Source organism: Cebus imitator, unplaced genomic scaffold (assembly GCF_001604975.1).
Source record: "Cebus imitator isolate Cc_AM_T3 unplaced genomic scaffold, Cebus_imitator-1.0 Scaffold400, whole genome shotgun sequence".
Classification (NCBI taxonomy): domain Eukaryota; kingdom Metazoa; phylum Chordata; class Mammalia; order Primates; family Cebidae; genus Cebus; species Cebus imitator.
In genome coordinates, this window is record NW_016107715.1 from 1,990,029 (window position 1) to 2,008,359 (window position 18,331).

Below are 18,331 nucleotides of genomic sequence, written 5' to 3' on the forward strand. Positions count from 1 at the left end.
TTTATTTATTTTTTGTTATACTTTAAGTTCTGGGATACATATGCAGAACGTGCATGTTTGTTACATAGGTATACACATGTCATGGTGGTTTGCTGCAGCCATCAACCTGCCCTCTAGGTTTTAAGCCCCTCATGCATGAGGTATTTCTCTTGATGCTACCCCTCCTCTTGCCCCTCACCCCCCGACAGGCCCCAGTGTGTGATGTTTCCCTCCCTGTGTCCATGTGTTCTCATTGTTCAACTCTCACTTATGAGTGAGAACATGTGATGTTTTGTTTTCTGTTCCTGTGTTAGTTTGCTGAGCATGATGGTTTCTAGCTTCATCCACGTTTCTGCAAAGAACATAAACTCGTTTTTTTTATGGCTGCATAGTATTCCATAGTATATGTGTCACATTTTCCTTATCCAGTCTATCATTGATGGGCATTTTGGTTGGTTCCGAGTCTTTGCTATTGTGAATGGTACTGTAATAAACATGTGTGCATATGTCTTTATAGTAGAATGATTTATAATCCTTCGGATATATACCCAGTAATGGGATTGCTGGGTCAAATGGTATTTCTAGTTCCAGATCCAAAAGCAATTACAACAAAAGGCAAAATTGACAAATGGGATATAATTAAACTAAAGAGCTTATGCCCAGCAAAAGAAACTATCATCAGAGTGAACAGACAAGCTACAGAATGGGAGAAAAATTTTGCAATTTATTCATCTGACAAAGGGCTAATATCCAGAATCTACAAGGAACTTAAACAAATTTACAAGAAAAAAAAACATCAAAAAGTGGGTGAAGGACATGGACAGACACTTTTCAAAAGAGGGTATTTATACGGCCAACAAGCGTATGAATAAAGGACATTATCACTGGTCATTAGAGAAATGCAAATCAAAACCACAATGAGATACCATCTCACGCCAGTTAGAATGGCAATTATTAAAAAGTCAGGAAACAACAGATGCTGGCAACGTTGTGGAGAAATAGGAATGCTTTTACACTGTTGGTGGGAGTGTAAATTAGTTCAATCATTGTGGGAGATAATGTGGCTATCCCTCAAGACTGATTTTTTAATGAATATTCATACAACAGCACAATATTGAAAAAACCACCCTCCCCACTGCTCTGTAGTGTTCATATGGAAGTGGTTTTGTTCTGTTCTCTTTTCTGTTCCATTGTTCTGATATCTATCCTTGTGCCACTGTCACATTAATGTAATTCCTGTTGCTTTATGATCAGTCTTACTCCTGGCAGAAAAAGTTTTACTACTTTATTTTTCTAGATCAAGAGTATTAGTCTATTCAGGCTACTGTATCAAAATACCAGAAACTGAGTAGCTTTTAAACAACAATCTACCAGCAAGGCACTCGAGACTGAAGTTTTTTACTTGGGAATATGCTTTTTTCCTCTGGTCGCTTCTTGTTACTGTGTGTTTGGTGTTGGTCAGTTTTACTTGATGTACTTGAATGTGGTTTTCTTTGTACTGTATTTATCTTGCTTAGAGTTAAGAGATTTCTGGAATTTTTGGCTTTTTTAAAAATCATTTTTAGAAAAATTCAAAGGCATCTAGCACTAGGCCTTTTAGTAGCTGCTGAATAAACAAAAAAGCATATGTGTTAGTAAGGCAGGCACCTTCCCATAATCACTGATGAGTAAAGTGATGGGGGCATCGGCGAGTCTGAAATCAATCTGCCCCTATGGTGTACCTCAAAGTAATTAATCCACACAAACTACCTGGAGCTGCGCTTTGCTGTAGATCTATGTATATTTTGTGATTATTGTTATTGCTTTTGTTACAGTACTTTCTTCTTTCTGCCAAATAAACATATTTCCATTTTTCAAAACAGGAAATATGAAATCCTCTAGTATCAAGTGAGCAAAATCCAAAGCACCTTGTAAACTATCATGGCCAATGCTTTAAATCAAGATCAGAGTCATAAACCATACGTTTGATAAATTGAGCATTGAGGCCCAAGATTTGTACTTTTTTCGGTTCTTTTCTTTGGAGGATTTAATTAATTAACCTGCCACTTTTCCAGAGGTCTTCATCACCTGAGTCATTAAATTACTTTTGAGTTCTCCCAGGTGGCAAATTAGCCATGTAGCTTGAACGTAAAGTGGATAATAGTGTCTCTGCTGATGCCTTGTAGATTGCTTTAGAGTTAAGCAATTTTTTTTTCTTACAAACATAGAAATGTTTTTGTTAAGAAATGCTGAAGAGTATCTTTTTCGGTGATATAAATAGTTGTATTCGCATTGAACACAGGGAGCAGCAAAATATCTTTAAGCACATTAAGTAGGTAAAATCCTGTAAACAGAGATTAAATGGTATGTTATTTAGAATGTTAACTTGATACTAAAAAATTGACATTTTTTGGAGATATATGGTATCATGGATGTGGTTTTAAAAAGACTTCTTAATTTTTTGGCCCCATACTAAAACTTTTATGAATGAAATGACATGATGTCTGGTGTTTTCTTCAAAATAACATGGGAGAGCCACATTATTCAGGGTATAGAAGAAAAACGATTTGCTGTAAGTTGACAATTTAAGCTAGAGCACGGCTATTTAAGGATTCATAATACCAGGCTGTCAACGTTCCCATGTACTTGTAGTTATTCCCCATAAGTTTTTTTAACTATTGGGTAAATATTAAATGAATTAATACCAACAAATCACAAGTTGCTAGAGGACTATCAATACTAATTTAATTGCTACATTCTCAATGCCTGTGATGGCAGGATTCATGGCTTAATTCATTTTATGCTATGGACTTTTTCTATTACCTATCATGTTGTTAGGAGCTTGGTATAAATTTTTTGGGGTGTATTAGTGATCTTTTTTTCCTAATTTAATTTTTAAATTCTGTGATACATGTGCAGGGTGTGCAGGTTTGTTCCATAGGTAAACATGTATCATGGTGGTTTGCTACACCTATCAACCCATCACCTGAGTACTAAGCCTCACATGCATTAGCTCTTTTTCCTAATGTTCTTCCTTCCTCCACCATATCCCGAAAGGCCCCAGTGTGTGTTGTTTCCCTCACTGTGTCCATGTGTTCTCGTGGTTTAACTCCCACTTATACATGAGAACATGTGATGTTTGGTTTTCTGTTTCTGCGTTAGTTTGCTGAGGATAATAGCTTCCAGCTCCATCCATGTCCCTGCAAAGGATGTGGTCTCATTTCTTTTTATGGTCGCATAGTATTCCATGGTGCATATGTACAAAATTTTCTTGTCTTTTTTCTTTTTATTCTTTTTAAACTTCACTTTAATTTCTGGATATATGTATAGAAGCAGGGGTTGCAATTCTAGTTGTTGATAAAATAGACCTTAAACCAACAAAGACCAAAAAAGACAAAGAAGGGCATTACATAATGGTAAAGGAATCAATGCGACAAGAAGAGCTAACTATCCTAAATATATATGCACCCAATACAGGAGCACCCAGGTTCATAAAGCAAGTTCTTAGAGAACTACAAAGAGAGTTAGACTCTCACACAATCATAGTGAGAGACTTTAACACCTCACTGTTAATATTAGAGAGATCAACAAGACAGAGAATTAGCAAGGACATTCAGAACTTGAACTCACCTCTGGATCAAGTGGACCTAACAGACATCTACAGAACTCTCCTCCCTAAATCGACAGAATATACATTCTTCTCAGTGCCACATGGCGCTTATTCTAAACTCAACTACGTACATGGAAGTAAAATATTCCTCAACAAATGCAAAAGAACTGAAATTATAACAATCTCTCAGACCATAGTGCAATCAAATTAGGACTCAGGATTAATAAACTCACTCAAAACCATACAACTACATGGAAACTGAACAACCTGTTTCTGAATGACTCCTGGGTAAATAACGAAATTAAGACAGAAATCAAGAAGTTCTTTGAAACCAATGAGAACAAAGAGACAACATACCAGAATCTTTGGGACACAGCTAAAGCCATGTTAAGAGAGAAATTTAGAGCAGTAAATGCCCACATCAGAAAGCTGGAAAGATCTAAAGTTGACACCCTAACATCACAATTAAAAGAACTGTAGAGAGACAAGAGCAAACAAATTCAAAAGCTAACAGAAGACAAGAAATAACTAAGATCAGAGCAGAACTAAGGAGACAGAGACATTAAAAAAACCAAAAATCTATGAATCCAGGAGCTATTTTGTTGAAAAAGTTAACAAAATAGACTGCTAGCTAGACTAATAAAGAAGAAAAGAGAGGAGAATTAAATAGACACAATAAAAAAATGATAAAAAGGTTATCACCACTGATCCCACAGAAATACAAACTACTATCAGAGAATATTATAAACACCTCTACTCAAATGAACTAGAAAATCTAGAAGAAATGGATAAATCCTGGACACATACACACCCTGCCAAAACTACACCAGGAAGTTGAGTCCCTGAATAGACCAATAGCAATTTCTGAAATTGAGGCAGTAATTAATAGCCTACCAACCAAAAAAATGCCCAGGACCAGACAGATTCACAGCTGAATTCTACCAGAGGTACGAAGATGAGCTGGTACCATTCCTTCTGAAACTATTCCAAACCATTGAAAAGGAGGGACTGCTCCCTAACTCATTTTATGAGGTCAGCATCATCCTGATAACAAAACCTGGCAGAGACACAACAAAAAAAGAAAACTTCAGGCCAATATCCCTGATGAACATTGATGCAAAAATCCTCAATAAAATACTGGCAAACCGAATCCAGCAGCACATCAAAAACTTATCCCCCACTATCAAGTCAGCTTCATCCCTGGGATGCAAGTCTGGTTCCACATACAGAAGTCAATCAACATGATCAGTCACATAAACAGAATCAGTGACAGAAACCAGATGATTATCTTAATATGTAGAAAAGGCCCTCGATAAAATTCAACATTCCTTCATGTTAAAAACTATCAATAAACTAGGTACTGATGGAACATATCTCAAAATAATAAGAGCTATTTATGACAAACCCGTAGCCAATATCACACTGAATGGGCAGAAGCTGGAAGCATTCCCTTTGAAAACTGGCACTAGACAAGGCTGCCCTCTCTCACCACTCCTATTAGTGATCTTTGTTCTTATTTCTGTTAAAAATTAGTAGTGAAATATTTTTTAGCAAATACTATATATTCATGGAAACCATACTTTATTGGAAACTTTTCAGTAAGTACCACCCATTAATCATCAGGCTATCCAAGTCAAAACCTAAAATCATCCTTGGTTTACTTCTACCCTTTACTTCATCCCCAATATCTGCTCAACCACAAAACCTCATTGGTTCCACTCAAAAGGAGACATATAAATGGCTAGTAGGGCTATGAAAAAAGGCAACACCACTAATCATTTGGGAAATACTAATTAAAGACACAACTGTATATCACCTCACACCTGTTGGCATGATCCTGAAAAAGATGAGAGATAAGTGTTGGCGAGGATGTGGAGAAAAGGGAACCCTTGTACCTTGTTGGTGGGAATATAAACTGTTGTAGACATTATGGAAAGCAATATAAAATATATTTTAAAAATTAAAAATAAACCTACCATATAATCTAGCAATCCAACTGCAGCATATATATCTAAAAGAAATAAAATTAGTATGTTGAAGAGATATCTGTACTCCCATATTCATTGTAGCATTTTTCCCAATAGCTGAGATATGGAAAAAGACATGTAATTGTCTATCGTGGATCAATGGGTAAAGAAAATGTGACATACATACACAAGGAAATACTATTTAGTCTTTATAAAGGAGATCCTGTCATTTGCAACAACATAGATGAACCTCCAAGACATTGTGTTGAGTTTAATAGTCCAGGCACAGAAAGACAAATACCCCATAATCTCACATATATATGGAATCTTAAAAAGTCAAACTCACGGAAACAGGGAGGAGAATGGTGGTTAGCAGGGCTGTGTGGGGGAAGCAGAGAGGGATTGGGGAGATGTTGGTGAAAGGATATAAAATTTCAGTTAGGAGGAATAACTTCAAAAGATCTGTCATTATTTCAAGCTTATAATACATTGTTAATGACAGTCACCATGTTAATGACACATTTACATGACACATGGTGACTGTCATTAACAGTGTATTATAAGCTTTAAAATTGCTAAGAATAATTTTAAGTGTTCTCACCATAAAAATATGTGAGGTAATGCATTTGTTAATTAGCTTGGTCAATATATATTGATCTGTACACATATGTATATGTATAAAAACATCATGTTATATACCATAAATATATACAATTTTTGTCAATTAAAAAAAAAATCTCATTGATTCTACTTCCAAAATACACCCCGTATCTTGTTACCTCTCAGTCATCTATCATCTACTGCCTGTAACAGCTGGACATCACTTGTGGGAAGAGCCATTGAATCCAGACTTCCAGGATTCTCCCAGCCTTCACTTGTATTCTTCCACAGTCTCTTCTCCAAGAAGAGCATGTCAGTCCTCCTCTTAAAACCAGTGATTCGTATTGTCTTTATATAATACAGACTTTACCACGGCCAATGAGACCTGTGTGATCTCTCTTCTGCCTAACTCTCCAACTGTCTTCTGCTAACTCTCCAACTTCATCTCATACTGTTCTCTCCCCCATTTAGTATATATTTTGGCCACTGGGTTCTGTGCTCTGAGCAGAGACACATCAGACACCTGTGTGGGACCAGTGTCCTGTTTTCCTTTGTTTTCTGTCTCTCCCTCATGTTCTCTTCATGACTGGCCTTTCAGTTCTCAACTCACGTTGTCATTTCCTTAGAGGTTGCCTCTGTGTTGTATAGTTCATTCATAACACTGGTTACTATCTGCCTTGTTTATTTGCTTGCTTTTTATCCATTTCCTTCAGTAGACACCCTGTATCTCTTTCTTCTCTTGTCTCTCTAGAAGTTTGTCACATTACCTAGCCCATAAAAACCACATTTAACTGAAATCTAAGATGTGATCAATTGTAGGATGCAGTATTAGGTTATGTGCTGCCAAGAAGGTAAAAACACTGAAAATTAAACTATCATACAATACTTTCTTATGATTATAAAAAACTTGACTTTTGAACAATTAAAATGTGCTTTTAAGATGCATTCTTGATAAAATACATATCTTGTTGAACGCATGAAAAAGTATACTTCACTTAATCATAATTAGTTGTTTGCTAGTCATCTTTTGAGGAAATTTTTCTGAAAAAGATGCATGTAGAGGCTAAGGGATTGCATTGGTGAGTAACACTGTATTGTGAAAAAGATGATATTGGTAGCATGAGGAAGTATGAGTAATCAAAGGATTGTGTGAGTGGTTGTTCCAAACTGCCAGTTACTGGCTTGTCAACAATGATTCCAATTCTGTAGGTTTTGAGTGGGCCACGAAACTGGAATGCTCAACAGACACTTTAAGAGACTCATATACAGTTGTTCTGGAAATAGATTCAGCCCTCTACAGAGGGAAGACAGAAGACAAAGATGTAAATTGCTAGAGCTGGTAGTGGGAAGGTATGGGACTATGCATCTGATTACCTCTATGTGTTCAATAAAATATGAAGTCTTTGATTCAATGTAGTAGGATAGGGATTTTGGAACCTTTAGAAAGAAGGGAAGGTAAGGAATAGTCAATGCCGAGTATGAAAGCAAGAGGAAGTAATATATTCTATGGAAGTTGATAGGTTTGCAGATTTGAGAAATACTGAAGTAGAAAGTGTCTGTGTGAATGATTGGATGTTGGATGGTATCCCAATGTGGTTGAGTAACGAGTACCCACTGCTGAAGGAGTATCAAGACAACCTGCCCCCTTTAGCTGCCTTGGATTGCTGTAGTCCCTAAACTACATTCAGTTTCCGTAAGACCTAACTATTCCTGGGCCCCTGTGAAATTACTGCAGCTTCCATTTTTGTCATTTATATAGTTATAGTTAAAATAAAATAAACTCATAAGTGAGGAAGGCTGGATTCAAACACTGACCTAAAGAGTAAAACATTCAGGTTCTTAATCACGAAAATGTACTGCTTCCCAATAACAAGGGCCTCTTGAGGTGGCCCAAGTGAGACCCTTTTCTGTGGACTTGAAAGAAACTGTCTTTCACGTTCTGAAAACTGCATAGTTTCTATTTTTATAAGAAAAACTTCCACACTCCTAAGATGGCTTCATGCTCTGCTCTTATGCTCTGGTCCAAGCTGGTTCGTCTTTCCTTACAGCCTCATCTTCCCTTACTCACACTTTGTGGTCCAGTCTGCTCATCTTTAAGCCCCATCCCAAGGCTGTGATCTTTAAGTTCAGATGCATGTGCATTTGGGTGCTATCCAAGTTGATCCAATTGGGTTTGCTAGTACTGTGTTCTCTTTCCTTCAGGCCTTTGCCCATGTTGTCTCTTTTGTCTGCTTGGAGCCCCTTCTCACCCTTGTTTGGCTAAATCCTACTAGTCTTAAGCTCTTACTTGAAACCTCATTTCTTCCAAGAAGCCTCTTCTGATCCCCGCAGGTCTGAGATTACTATACTTCTCCTGACACCTTGTACTCACCATTTTGCCTCCTGATTGCCTCTTTCAGTAAAGGGCAATCAGGACCTGCACCTGCAAAGCTTTAGTGCCTAGCCCGTACCTGCCTCAGAATTGTGGTCAGTAAATGTCTACAGAATATTAGAAAAGGAAACAGTTAATCATCTTTTAACATTTAAGTTATATACTTCATTAAGGTAAGTTCTTAGTATGCTAAACAGGGATTTTTATCTACACAAAAATCTCCTGAGGACTTCTGTCTTGAGGTAGAACAAAATAATTTATTTTAAAATGTAATTTGAGTTATAATAGCATCGTAACTCTGTAACATGAATAATAATAAAATCTGATTGGGACTGTGAGCAGACTCATCAGAAAAAGTAGAAAAAAATGTTTGGGCACATATTTTAAATCCTCTCTGGGCCATGTTTTGTACAATAGCAGTATAAAATTATGCAACAATTTAGACTTTTAACAGGTCAATACTAATAAGGAGATTTATCCAAAGCCAGCCTCTTTCATTTTGTTTTCAGTTTAGCTTTACTGGTATTCAACATGTCACCGCATTCAGCCTTCAGCTTGTAACTTCTTAATTACCTTTCTTCAAGTTTGTGCCAGATAAACAGCAATGTTAAAAGTTCCTGTGAATTTAGGGTTTTTTAAATTGCTCTTTGTGATGATGTTCTTCTTTCTCCAAACTGCGTGGCTTTCTCTCATTCCTATCTGAGTCTTCATATTGTGCTTTTCTATTGCAAGTGGATATGTTTTGCTTTCTGAGAATGTCAGATTCATCCAAATAAAAAAGAAAGAGTTTGGTGTTGTGATTTGGAGGTTTTGGTGCCTCTCTTTACTACATTAGGATGGACAAAAGAGATTGTAGTGCCATGAATATAAAGAGTTATTTTTCACTGCTTATGAAAAACACTCTAGCTACTCATTATTTCAAAGTAGTTTATTTAAATTATTTAAAAATTAGTTGTGTCCACACTTGGTGCTTTAATCTTTTATTGTAATCTTTAATGCTAACCATATCTAGTATTCCATACCACATGCTAAATGTCACATTCTGATGTATCCTCTCTTCTCTCCTAATCTAGCTCCATAGTCCTTTGAGTACATCAATTTTGTAAATTACCTCAGTAGCAGCCAGATTTCATAAGGATTTTTTACTGTTGTAGCTGTTTTAATTTTCTTACTTGTTCCTGTGATTCTTATTATATAGGAACTACTTGCTTTATGTTCTTAACACAGAAGCGTCAGGAAAACAGTTATTTTTGGTAACAATTTTTAAACTATTAGGCATTATGCATTACAAAATCTCTTCTGTCTTTTTAAAATAGTAAAATGTGCCCAGAGTTAAGTATTCTACAGTGAAGTTGAAAAACTTGAAACACCTTTTAGTTTGCATACTGTCTAAATGCTGCCTCACCCTGCAGCTCCTGCAGTTGGTTCATCATCTGAATGCTGTCTAACCCTGCAGTTTCCAGAAACGTGAAATGATAATTTGCTTCTTTGGTGAACCTGCGGCTTAGGTCCATTTCTTTTCACACACACACACACACACACACACACACACACACACACACACACACAATGATCAGAGAAGACCTAAATACCCTATAAATCATTTTGGAAACATTATATACTAATTATTTTGGTATTGCCTAAATAAGGTATCAAGGTGATTAACTTTCGTTATGTTAGCTTAAAAATTACACACAATCCTTTATTGCAATCATGAAATAAGTAATACTGTATACCAAAAAAAAAATAAATAAATGAAAGAAAATAACCAGTGACTTTTTTTTCCCTTCCATCTGCTCTTCCATCATACAGGTACAACTTGGCCAAGTAGAAATCAAATGCCCAATAACAGAGTGTTTTGAATTCTTGGAAGAAACAACTGTTGTCTATAACTTAACGCATGAAGACTCCATCAAGTATAAGTACTTCTTGGAACTTGGCCGTATTGATTCCAGCACCAAGCCATGTCCTCAGTGCAAGCACTTTACAACCTTCAAGAAAAAAGGACATATTCCCACCCCTTCCAGATCAGAAAGCAAATACAAAGTAAGCATTTTCACCAGAGTGTGGGTTTGATGTTACATGGCAGAAGCAGCCAGATTAGATCAACTTGTGGTAGGCATTAAGGGGGCTTCTTTCCTTTATGGAGCTGAAGGTGAGCGTATATTGGCCATCATTCTGAAAGCATATGGTTTGGGGAGGCTGAGAGCATTCTTAAGGAATTAATTGAAGCTTTTTCTTTGACTTTAACCAAGTTGAAAATTAACCTGGTAACCTTATTGGAAGGCTGATCTTTAGAGTAATAAATAATTACTACCACCACCAAGTACTAAATAAAAACTAAGGCTTTTTCTTTATTATGAACCTGATTTTTTCAGTGGCCCCAATGTAAGTCTCCTCTTGCTCTGTTTATAATAGGTAAAAATAGTATAAATGGTATTCATTCATTTATTCAGCAAATGTAGAATGCTGTATATGCTAGGCACTGTGCTAAGTGTGGGGGTTATAGAGCAAATATGATACAGGCTCTGCTTCCAAAAAGTCTAATGAAGATGGGAGAGATATATGTTCTAAAATGACAATTCAATATGATTGGAAAAAAACACAAAACTGTGTACATATAGGGTGCTTTGAGGACACCTGGAGGGTTTGGCGCTAGGATGTCAGGAATGGCTTCACAGAGGAGGTGCAGTTCGCCAGACAGCTAAGCATGTGAGCATTTCAGAGAATGGAATGAGTAAGTGCACGGTCCCTAAGGCTAAGGCCAGGCTTGCTGCAAACAAGTGCTTCTAGAGCTGGTGGGAAGTAGGGGAGAGGCAGCTGGTCGGGCAGTTAAGAGCAGATCGTGTTGAGTCTTGTGCAGTTTGCGCAGAAGTTTGGATTTAACTGTGTAAGCATTAGAGAAATGTCATCTGGCAGCATTCATAGACACTCTCACAGGAGGACCAGACAGAAGCCTGGGAAACCAAGGCAACAAATGCGGCAGCAGGGCATTGATTCGCAGCCCTGATTGTACATTAGAATCACCCGGAGAACTTTCATGACACACCAGTACTCCAGGCCCACCCCAGAAAAATTGTCTTCCAAATTTTTGAGCCTCACCAGGTGACTAATCCACAGCAGAGAATCTTTGCAGTAATTGAAGCAGAAAACCAGTGAGGTTGTAGCAATAGTTTTCATCCTTGTCATTATAGCAAAATGGCAGGATGAAGTGGTTTCAAAGGCTGTTTGAAGTCATCTCCACTTAAGATAGGTTTCCGCTCATGTTCCCTTACTTGAGAGCAGCAGTTACATTATTCATTTTGTAGCTTTGAGGGGACCATGGTTTAGTAAGTAGTTTCCTCTGCTATTGCAGTGATCAGTATTTGTAGGTTAGTCAAAACTTCTTCACAAATCGTTGTTCTTTGAAACTGCTTGGCTGTCATAGTTAATTTCTTTTATGTACTGTTTTTATATAGGTCAGTCTCTATAAGGTTAGAAAAAAAAAATCCCTTTTTTCCCTTCTATAAAAAGCATTGTATAACTAAAGTACGCCCTACAGTGATATTGAATGTTGACTATTAATATAATACTTTCATTTCATGCTATATATCCTTAGATTATTTTATTTTTATTGCAATTATATGTTATTGTATATGATCACAAAATTACTAGGTTTAGAAGGACTTGTTATTCCATAGATTAGCATATTCAATTTTTTTCTAATATATGTTCAGAATTAGATATGAAGAAACTCAGACTATACTAATTTTTAAAATTGCAGTAATTAAATCATGTATACAAAATTGAATTTGAGTGAGAATAATTGAGTAGTTGTAAAATGCGTTGTTTTTATGAAATAGGTAAAGGAGTTATAATTTAAGGCACAATTATGGCAACAGTAAAATGTTTATGTCTCATTTCATCTAAAAATCACCAAAATCATGTGATGAGCATAATGTTTCACAATACATACGTATTGAGAGTGAAATATGTAAAAATTGACAAATAGAAGATTCTGTATTTGTATAGTATTGAGTGAACCCATGGTATTCTATAACATTTCCCAGTGGTCGGCCTTCCTCCAATGTCTATCAGTTTGTTGCAGGTACAAAGAGAAGCAGGGGCAAATGGATCAAGATCTTAAACCCAATTGTTTCCTTTTGATGAATAGAGGAAAAGGACATTTGCTTTGGGGTGAGGAGGAATTCCACACACAATAAATGTTGATTGTGAAGCAGTTAAGATCTTCAGCAGTGGGTGCTGGGTGGAAATCTTATTACACTATAAAGTGAAAGTTAAGCAAATTTCTAAAGAGCAAAAACTGCCACAGAATTTGAGGGTGATTATTTTTGTTACTCCTCTTTACTAGTGTAGAAGAGAAGATCGTTAACAGAAGAGGTCAATAATCTCCTTGATGTAAGTGGTACAAAGTTCTAGGGATGATTCAAATAATTCCTGAAGGCACTGATTTTTACCTCTCTTAGTGTAAAGCTTGTATAACATTTTTCATCTTAAACTCATGGTCTACATTAACGTTAACTATCTGATTTACCTGTCTGGGTATGATAGGTGAGGAGAGCACTGACATCAAGCCAACCAGTTGTGAGATTCATGGCCACAGTATGGCACCCTGTACTGAGATTTAAGATCTTCGTTCTTTGGTGTGAACAGGCAAATATTTTTTATTTTGCAATATTTTTAAAAATTCGGTTTCCCCCAGTAAAAGAAGGCAGTTCCAAATTGGTGTGGTTTATTATAACTTTAAGAGGAGTGAATTCAGTTACTCACACTTGTTGCTGTTAATGTCTGACCTTTCTGTGCAATTTAACATCTATTTACAATAATGTTTACAGGCTTAAGTGGGTTGGTATCTATTGATAAAACCCTTGTAATGTTTATTTTGATTTTATTCTGAGTCATTGATTCACAATATCTTGATCCAAGATGCTATTCTTTGAGCATTTGTTATGGCTTTTGCTGTCAATTCAGCTGTTTAAAAATATTATAGCTGTTTTATAGCTGAGTAAGTGCTTTTCACATGAAATTTGAGAACTAAAATGTCATATTTGGGGGTTTTAACTTTTGTAAAGACCACTTGTTTGTATTCAGCAGGTGGGTAAAGGGTAAAAAGAATATAACAATAAGCAGTAACTAGAACCCTTACCTGTCCATTTATCCTTTCAGGCCCAACACTAAACAATTCCCTTCTGGCAAATATTTGAGTATATAGAGCTTTTCATTATGTTCTGAACATTGTCAAACTCATACTATATCAAATAGAACAAATGCATTCATGAATTATAAGATTTACATTGAGACGACCTTGCCTTTTATCAAATCCAGCCTCACTTTTTCATTCATAGTATTTCTGTCTTCTTCGCCCTAAAACTCTTGTCATGATGCCAAAAAGGCTTACGGTTAAGGTTGACTAAAGTTTCTAACTAGATATCTAATTTCTAACCTGAATAGTTCATCTAATTTTTCAGTGCAGTAGGAACTGCATATAAATACAGAGAACAAGTTAATGGAATGATGGAGAAATAAAAAAATGTTGAACTTGTGACTAAAGTCCTCATGGGACGCCTGGAGACAGACACATCACCCACAGCCAAAGTCTTTCTCCATAGCAGTTGTCATCTGTCATTTTAATGGCATGTGTGGTTGTTTGCTTAAAGTTTCTCTTTCTAACTGGTCTCTAGGAATCCAGGTCCAAGGTTACTTCATTCACTGCTGATAACTTGTGTCAGGCTCTATGTCTGGTAGAGTGTGCACTCAAAATATATTTGTCAAATGATTCATTTAGGAATAAACACATAACTAAGCCTTGAGATGTTGGATTTACCAAGGTGGAAGAGGCAGGTCATAACACTGCTCTCAAACTAGAATTAAACTCTCAGCTTGTCACACACTAGGTCTGTCACCTTCAATACGGTTTCCATGTCTTTAACTGGGGATGGTAATAGTACCTACGTCATAAGAAGTTGTAAGAATTAAATGAGATCACACATATAAATTGCCTAGCACCATGCATGACACATAGTAAGTGCTCAACACTTACTGGAAAGTATTATGATTGTTATTATTATTAGGCAAAGGGCAGAATGAGCAACCCTGGGTTTTGAGAAGGGCATAGAGGAGTGAAAAAGATTATGGATGAAATAAAACATGGGGTGAGTGGTGGACAATGGGCAGAAAGGAGGGCTGAAATTGACTGCGTCTGGAAGAGGAGAAACAGGTCTGAGAAATGGAAAATTAATTCATTTTGAAATGTGTTGATGTTCTGGAAAATCTTTCCTGACAAGAAACCCAAGCTGCACTCAGGGCATTGAAGGAGCACAGTTTATTACGCCGGCAGGCAAGTCTGGACCCCGGCTAAGAAAAGTACACAGTTTTTATAGGTAAAGGGGCAGGGGAAGTAACTCAGAACTTTAGACAACACGGCAGTTTTCCTTAAGGCTTTTCAGTTAGTAAGCAATAAGCTGTGAGGTACAGAAGCAGAAAGAGGCCGTTACTAGAAAACACAGGGGCAGTTTTAAAATACGGGACAGTTGCTGACTACGTGCTGATAAAGTCCTGGGCAAAATTTCCACTTCATTGATAGCGTTAAGTTTGAAGACCCTTTCGGGCATCAAAGAAATGTCCAGAAAACATGGCTCAGGAGTGATTTGGTGGAAGTCATCAATATTGGGGGCGGTGAAAGGGATTGTTTTTGAACTTACAGAAATGAAAAAAAAATTCTTTGGGAGGTAGAGGAGGTGACAGCAGTTCTTTATGGAAGAGGGGAGAAATGTAAAAGAATTAAAAGTAGTTATTTTACTCATACAAATTTTACTGAGGTAGATGCAATTCTAGGCTTTTTATTCCAAGTGTAGACTAAGAAATGATCTCCCTTTTCATATTAATTTGGAGAAAGAGTTGAAGGTCATGCTTATCAACATGTTAAAGAACATGTTAAGGCCGGGCGCGGTGGCTCAAGCCTGTAATCCCAGCACTTTGGGAGGCCGAGGCGGGTGGATCACGAGGTCAAGAGATCGAGACCATCCTGGTCAACATGGTGAAACCCCGTCTCTACTAAAAATACAAAAAATTAGCTGGGCATGGTGGCGTGTGCCTGTAATCCCAGCGACTCAGGAGGCTGAGGCAGGAGAATTGCCTGAACCCAGGAGGCGGAGGTTGCGGTGAGCCGAGATCGCGCCATTGCACTCCAGCTGGGTAACAAGAGCGAAACTCCGTCTCAAAAAAAAAAAAAAAAAAAAACAACAACATGTTAGAGGTAATTCTCTTGTTGGTTTCCTTCAGGCAAGGCTAATAATAATCCCCACTCTTCTTCTGACAAATGTTAAGCAGAATCTTGATAATTTATACAATGGCACTGTTGACGCATCACCAGGTGAAAGAAAAAGCCAATAAAATTCTCTGGAGAAACTCTGTGTTCTTACCTTATCTCTCTAGCTGTCTTTTTTTCTTTCTTATAAACCCTCTGAGTAGAAATTACATTGTATAAAAACTACATAAATATTTTATTTTCTTATGTGGTAAAGAATTTTCTAAGGGCGCTAAGAATACAGTCAAATCAATCCGTTGTTCCGAACTGGTGTACTTTAAAACATGCTTAACCTTGCTTCTGGTAAAGATGACTTGAGAATTGTTTCCCACCTGTAAAAATGTGTAAAGCTTTCCCATGAACGTGTAATTAGTATGCTCCTTTGTTCTGGTTTTTCCTGACACCATCACTTTAAGTTGACAGCGTTTACAAATGGGGAATCTGGTTGTGCATCTTCCCTGCAAGGTTAGGGTAGCTTATGACACACACGGATTTCTCTTGGGATTAATGTATCACTCATGTCAGGAGTCGATAGGAAACAAGTGTAGTTTCTTATGGTTGTTTTGGCATCGATTTATGAGGCAGATAAAGGCGAAATTATCTAGCCCTGTTTAAAGGCGCCAGTGTAAACAAAGTGTGTGTTATATGTTACCTTAAAAAAATGTATAACACTCAGCTATGATGCAAGCCTACTAAATTATATTAGCATTTCTTTCCTCAGTTACTAATGAAGTGTTTTGCTAAGGCTGTTCTTTGTTTGCTGTTTTGATGCATAAATTAGCCATAATATTTTTAGAGGTTTTAACTTGTGCTTGAACTTGTGACAGCCAAATGTTGGAATTTATCTGATATTTTAGCCTACCCCTGACCTTAAAAAAAAAAAAAGATAATAATTGTAATAATAAAATCTTGCAGCTGGGATAAATTAACCTGCAGTTTTCACTTTATCACATTGTCATTGAGTCTTTAGCACAATGAACAAGTGAAGAGTCATCTCTCTCTGATGGCCCCCGAGATAGTACGTTAAAGTAGGCCAAGTCTGGTGTTCATTATAAAATGGTCTGGAGAATAATCTGAAAGAAGTGAAGCAAAGACCTTACATGTCTTATCTACCACCCTCTGTACACCTACCTTTCCATATTTACCCCTTAGATTTGCAAAGGAATCTACTGGAGCTGTGTACACAGTGCACGGATCCCCTCTACCATATGCCTACCAGTTGGCCATGCAGACTCTCAACGATGATTTTGTTAAGGACCTTGCTGTTAATAGTATCATTTCTTTCCATTTTCAGAAAACTCGGATTTGAAAGAATTCATTGTTACCTTTGAGCTGAGGTGTGCTTTCCTCTTGCTTTCATGTATTTGTCACAGAGAATATTCCCATTTCCTCTTGTACACTGTAACACAATGGACATCTTGCTACCTTATGTGGGTACCTCTTGTGAGATGTTATCCTGATTCTGTTGTATTCAGAGCAGGACACCTTGTTCAAAACAGGATGATACCACATTTTTCTGGCTAGGACTTTGGGCTGTGCAAATCAGGGAAGAATTTTCCAGTACCCTTTGTATTCACCAGTGGAGAAATGGGTCCTCAGATCAGCAATAGACCAGACAAATGCTTCTATGGGCTTTGCTCTCTGGGTTTGCAGGAAGAGTCTGTAAATGCTTAAGGTGTTTCCAGGTGGTAGGAGCAAGATGGACTGATAGGAAATAGTGATTTTCAAATTAGAGAGAGAGTAACTTTTTCAACAACCCCCATTATCAAGTTCTGACATGGTGTCCAAAAAAAGCATGACTCCAACTTGAACATAAAAGCTAGTATTGAGGTGAATATATTGTGCAAGAAATCATTGTGCTGCATATGTAAAAGGAAACTAATGTTGAGGGAATTCAGTAAGCTTATTTATATAAATAAGCACCATTTCTCAATATGTCTTACCTTGTCAGTGCACTCTGAATTTTGTGTGTGTGTGTATATGTGGTTTTGTTTGTTTGTTTGTTTTGTTTCGGTCTGCTGTTGGTCCTCAGCAGTTAAGAAAGTTTTTCTTTCCCTTTCCAGCTTAGTTTTAGCTGTGCTGTGAAACTAAGGCAAGGATCACTGGCCACATTTGGACTATGTTCAAGGGTGCAGTGCCTCATGTATGTGACATACAGTGACAAGGCTGTATGTGACTGGCATTTCCATGCAGCAAGAGATCCCCAAGTAGGCAGTGAAATCTCGGGGAGGAAGATTCAAGGCAAGAAGTCAAACCATGTGTTCCCATGTGGAGAATTTCTTTCCATTGCCACCGTTCTGGCTTTAGGATTTGATGTTATAAGCGAGCAAAGAGTGCAAAGTGCTTCCTGGAAAGTATTTGAAGCCATGCATCAAGACTCATTTTCTCCTCTCTAGAATATGCTGCACTTCTTCATATCTCCTCATCTTCAAGAAAAGCATCTTTGTTTTTAAAACATTTTTATAACTAAAAGAGTTCCCAATTATTTACCATATTGGTTAGTTTCTTTTTTTTTTTTT

At 37.1% G+C, this 18,331-nt stretch overlaps 1 protein-coding gene across 2 annotated transcripts in view; it reads left to right on the forward strand.

Moving 5' to 3' along the window:
* Window positions 1-18,331, forward strand: part of RNF217 (ring finger protein 217) — a 99,634-nt gene that overhangs the window by 73,641 nt on the left and 7,662 nt on the right. Inside the window, exon 2 of one of the 2 annotated variants that reach the window (XM_017508802.2) lies at window positions 10,319-10,552. The exons of the other annotated variant lie outside the window; for it this stretch is intronic. Within the exon in view, the coding sequence (XP_017364291.2) occupies window positions 10,319-10,552 (234 nt within the window). The remainder of the gene's footprint in view (window positions 1-10,318; window positions 10,553-18,331) is intronic. 2 annotated transcript variants of the gene reach the window in all.